At 49.5% G+C, this 2,544-nt stretch overlaps 1 protein-coding gene across 3 annotated transcripts in view; it reads left to right on the forward strand.

The window, feature by feature from the left end:
• Positions 1-2,544, forward strand: part of FASN (fatty acid synthase) — a 167,024-nt gene that overhangs the window by 115,863 nt on the left and 48,617 nt on the right. For 2 of the 3 annotated variants that reach the window (XM_019503683.1, XM_019503700.1), the window contains one exon: positions 1,592-1,728. In XM_019503683.1, the coding sequence (XP_019359228.1) occupies positions 1,592-1,728 (137 nt within the window). Of the gene's footprint in view, positions 1-1,591; positions 1,733-2,544 lie in introns of all 3 variants that reach the window. The other variant, XM_019503691.1, reaches the window with a different exon arrangement.

Raw genomic sequence — 2,544 nt, forward strand, 5'->3', positions numbered from 1 at the left:
CGGGTCTCTGGGTGTCAACTTCCCTCCCCGCTCGCCTGTGCTGCAAACTGGCAACGCAAAGAATGCCTGCGTGTGTGATGTGTGCGGCATCCTATACCGGACACGTGCACTCGTATGATGCCGTGTGTTGGGCAGCCTGCATTTTGGTAAAAGACCTGCAACCAAGTGGCTGGCCTCTGAAGGCACTGATCAATGCCAGGGTGTGCTGCAAAATGCATGTTTCTCCTGGATTGCTTCTGCCAAATTGGAAACGTTTTGGGCAAAAAGAATGAAACGTGTGGTGGAAAGAGAGAACTTGGCTCTTCATTGACTCTGCTCAGAAATGTCAAGAACTGAAGACTGTCTCTCATTTCTGGACTAATTTTGCAAATTTGACACCAAGAGCAATGAGGATAAAAACCTTGCTGACAAGCACAGACTAGAATTCTGCCTTGTATCGAGAGTTCTGGCTCTTCAACTTAAGCGGTCGTGTTACAGCCATGATAACCCAGGAAATATGGAAGAAGCAAGATTTTGTTGGTAATATCTTTTACTGGGCCAGTGGTAGAGATAGGAGAGGTGTTGGTATGCCCTTCCTCAGGGCTGGGAGCGAAGCAGATGCCACCTAAGCTAAATACCAGGTAGAAACAGTTTTTTTGTTTTTTTGGGGGTTTTTTTAAAGGGTAGGGCCCTTTAAAAAACAGGAGAGGACCTAAGAGAGACTGAGGGAGCTACAGACCAAATAAAGAACAGTTGAAATGGGTAAACCTAATTAACAAAGATAATTAAGAAAAGGCCAAACAAAACGAAGAGTTGTTCACACCTCTGCAGTACAACGAGGTGCCCGGAGGGAGTAGGTACATTTGTCTGTGATAAGTCTATTTCTCTAAGTATCCACAAAGAGAGCGCATCCAGGACTGATAACAGCAAGTGCTGTGGAAAATCTCACCCCGGCCTCATCGGTTATCGTCGGTCTGTAGCTGTTCAGTGGGTTACTGACAAAGCTGCGTAAGGGCTAGGAGTTCTTGCCTCCTAGGTCTGGTCCTTAACTGCAAGACGGACCTCCCTTTCTGCCTGCTGGCCGAAGCCTGGTGGGGCTCTTCTGCAGTTGATGTTAAGTGAAATGAACGGCTAGCTCAGCTGGGCGTCTCCTGTCTTTGGAGGCAAGTGCCCAGCCTACCGCCTGACTAGTGGGGGTTTTGCATCCCGAGTTGAGGTCTGATATGTGTAGGTAAAGACACAGCCATCGGTCTGCTCGGATCTCGGTTCAGGAGTGGGGCCTTGGGGCAGGATGGGGACTGCCTCTCTCCTGAAACTTCAGATGTGCAGGGCAGCTCTTTTATGTGTCCCATCCCCCCCCACCCCCACAGCCTCCATCTCTGGCAGTATCAGCAATGGAGGTCCTCAGGGCTCCCTGGGAACTGTTTGCTATTTGTACCTCCTCTGCTTCCCCCATCTGTTTGAGAGTGGAGAGGGCTCCTTTGTGGGTGAGAGTTCAGCTTTCTGCAGCATTACGCTTGATGCTGTCTCCTGTCTTCAAGGCCTGCTGCTCCAGTGCCACCAGTCTTCATGTTTGTGTAAACCCTGGCTGTTGCTTTGGTTTGCTCCTCAGCAGAATCGCTTGAGATGGAGGACGTGGTGATTGCAGGCATTGCAGGGCGGCTGCCCGAGTCGGAGAACTTGGAGGAGTTCTGGGAGAACTTGCTTGGTGGCATTGACATGGTCACAGATGACGATCGGAGGTGGAAGCGAGGTGAGCCCTGAGAACTGCTGCCCACAGGGCTTGCAGTCTGAGCTCCAGTGCCTAGAAGTGGGGAAAAGGGCCCTTACTGGCAGGGAAGGCCCAGCCTGAGGACTCGCATTTGCTTCTGATGCTCCAGTGTTTTTTGCTTTTATACAAATCCAACCCATGTCCACTTGGGTGTGGCCCATACTATACAGGGATGCCTCAGTTGACTCTATGGTGCCGCTTGACCACAGAGAGGCTATTTTAACTGTGCATCTCTGTCCTGGCTGTCCAGTGGTGACTTTCAGTGTAGCAATAAGAGTGACAAAACAGTTCAGTGGGTGTGAAATGGGATCTCCGTGGGTTTGGAGAGAAACAGGATGACAGCAATCCCTTGACTTGTCATACTTTCCTAGCTGTGTGGGTTATCCATTGAAAACCACTCTTTTCTCACTGAATGGGTTGGCACGTGCCAGCCACAATGCAGAGCTCATTTGCAGATGCGCAGAATCGCTTCAGTTTTTCTAACTGTCGACTAGCTGGCCCTGCTGTGACCAGCCAGCCGTGGTGATTCAGAGGCTACTTATTAACTTGGTGAAAGTTGCCAGACCAGAAGTTTCCTTTAGGCTAGGTATGTCAGCAGATGGATTCCATTTTGGAGAGCTTTTAGTTTCATCAAGGATCTTGTTATTGCAAATTGTAGCAGCAGAGTGCCAGGTGAGTGGGAAGGTACAGACGGCCTGTAACAGTGTGTGCTCCACTCTAGAAATAAGACTTGTCAGGCAGAGTAACCACAGCTGGCACAGGATTCCCGTTTTTTTTTTTTTTTTTTTTTTTTT

Source organism: Gavialis gangeticus, unplaced genomic scaffold, assembly GCF_001723915.1.
Source record: "Gavialis gangeticus isolate Ggan-Ray unplaced genomic scaffold, GavGan_comp1, whole genome shotgun sequence".
Taxonomy (NCBI): Eukaryota; Metazoa; Chordata; order Crocodylia; family Gavialidae; genus Gavialis; species Gavialis gangeticus.